At 42.4% G+C, this 2500-nt stretch overlaps 1 protein-coding gene across 1 annotated transcript in view; it reads right to left on the bottom strand.

Annotated features, from left to right (window-relative positions):
• The window catches only part of LOC308280451 (solute carrier family 22 member 13), a 26335-nt gene that overhangs the window by 12921 nt on the left and 10914 nt on the right, over positions 1-2500 (bottom strand). The window contains exon 4 of the mRNA XM_080720725.1: positions 1443-1611. Within this exon, the coding sequence (XP_080576851.1) occupies positions 1443-1611 (169 nt within the window). The remainder of the gene's footprint in view (positions 1-1442; positions 1612-2500) is intronic.

The raw sequence follows: 2500 nt of genomic DNA, 5'->3' as shown, positions 1-2500 counted from the left end.
GTGGCAAGCCTCCAACTATTTAGTACTTACTATTTAGAAGATGACTCACCATTAGAGAAATTATCAGAGAAACGTTTCCTGTAAAACACGATCAAAGATGGCCTAAATGTCTGTCTCCACACGGAAGAGATTCCAGCTACCATGTGTAAGATGACACACCAATGGGGAAATTATCGGAAAAACAGTTCCCGTCAAACAGCCTCTCACCAGGAAAACCCTCCTACTGTTTCAAAGGAAAGCCAAAGTCACTTCAAGGCAGGATATCCACTCAAACTCAAGCTAAATCTCATGGTGGTCCGTTGCTCAAATGCTGAATAAATAATGGACCTTGATATGAAAAGGGTTGAAAACCAGCTGGTTATTATCGTATTCCATGTCCAGAGCAGCTGTTTAATATTCTGGGGTCCTCCCTACTGTATGTTCCCCATGTTCTATGTTCCCCACTTCCCTCCCAAAAAGGTTCTATGTTCCCCGTTCCCACCCCAAAAAAAAGGTATATGTTTCCAACTCAAATGCAGGAAATGGTAAGACATCTGGGCAATTGACCGAATTCACAGCCCGCCCACGCATGCGCACTCAGCAGATTTCTCAGCTTTCCCCGGGTGCTGTTGTCAATTTAGAAGGGGAAACTCTAATAGAAATAGCTGGACCGAGCTGGACTTTAAGCCAACAAATCATTATTTTGAACGGTAAAGTAAACTATACCGCTTTGTGCCTTTTACTATCTTGTGTTCTTGATCATGCTAGCCGTATTTTATACATTACTATTCGGAAATTGCATTAAATTTGCGATTTCTATGTTAAATTAGTAGTTTTTCCCCCTCTACCATGACGTCAGCGCCAGGAAGTTGCGTAACGTGAATTCGGTCAATAAGAACATGTGGGCAATCCTAATTTAGGTGCCCACTCGTCCACTTGTCCAGGTGCCCAGGATCCCACATGTCTCTCTAGTGCCCAGATGTCTCCACCATTAAGTGCCTACTCGTCCAGGTGCCCACTCGTCAAAATGCCAAGATGTCCCTAGTGCCCAGATGTCCAGGTGCCCACTCGTCCACAGAGGGGACTGCCCATAAGTCCTAAATCTCATTAGTCCTACATGCCCAGTCATAACAAAAATATGGTGCCCAGCTTAATGTTTCCTGCATTTTGGACGAGCGGGGAACATAGAACATTATTTTGGTTGAGTGGGGAACATAGAACCTTTTTTGTGGGAGTAAGTGGGGAACATAGAACCTTTTTTGTGGGAGTAAGTGGGGAACATAGAACCTCTGGAACATATGTGACCGAACACAGCTGAGGGCTAGTCATTGATTTTTATTTTTTTTTTTCATTTTCAAAAAAAAAAAAGTAATTTCAGGGCTGGTCTAAAGCTGTGCTTTCCGAAATGACTGCCCCTCTGCTATGCTGGGACACACATATGTACGGTACCAATATTCTCTTACATGTACAGGGGCAGACAGAGGACCTGGGGCAGCCCCAGGATGAGGTGCAGCTGGGTCCAGGTGGAGGTGATGTAGATGAGGGGACACAGGGACATCATCCCCAGGCTGAAGGAGAAGGACAGCATGGCGGGGGGCCACACCCGATGCCTGGGCACACTCCACTCCACGGCTACACGCACACACACACGTACACACGCAGGCACACACGCACGCACGCACGTACACACACAGGCACGCACGCATGCACGCAGTGGTGGGAAAAGTAAAACTATCAATACTGCAATATAGCAAATGCTCTGTTACAAGTAAAAGTCTGGAATTCAAAATGTGCTTGAGTAAAAGTGCAAAAGTAATGGCATCAAAATGCACTTAAAAGTACAAAAAGTAAAGTACTCTTTATGCACAATGTCCCATTTCAAGTTTTCAAATGCATACAAACTATTTTCATAGGGCTGAAGTGGTTAATGTATGTTTTGTAATAATAATCAAAATTTACAAAGTAACTAGTAACTTAAATTTTCAAATAATTGTGGTGTTTTGATCCGGGATGTAGTGGAGTAGAAGTAAAAGTATTGGAAACTGGAATTGCTCAAGCAAAGTACAAATACCTCAAAACTGTACTTAAGTACAGTACTTAAGTAAACGTACTTCGTTACTTTACACCACTGCACAAACACGCGCACAGGAGACACGCAACCATGTTACATCTTGTTACATCGATAGCCTTATTTCTTTCAGTTTGAATCTTCATTTTCACATTTTAAACTTTTATGTGAGTCTTATGTGTTTTCATTTGGGGAGTTTACGTGTCATGTAAACTTTGTTATGATTTGGCTTTATATGAGGCAATGTAATGATATGTTGTTGAATGCTTCTAAATTCAATAAACAAACATAAAAAAAAATCCTCTAACAGTCATTGCGGTAGTGATTCATTTAATGTATTAGTAGCAAGGGGCTGACACCATCACCTGTTCTTGCCTTGTCAAACTCCTCTCCCTGACAAACTCCTTACAAACAGACGACTCAACGCAAACCTATTTCAAAGACGCCGACTGT

Source organism: Nannobrachium achirus (genome assembly GCF_963921795.1).
Source record: "Nannobrachium achirus genome assembly, chromosome: 24".
In the NCBI taxonomy this organism is placed as follows: Eukaryota; Metazoa; Chordata; class Actinopteri; order Myctophiformes; family Myctophidae; genus Nannobrachium; species Nannobrachium achirus.
The sequence above is the reverse complement of the archived record's forward strand: the minus strand, read 5'-3'. Positions and strand labels throughout refer to the sequence as shown.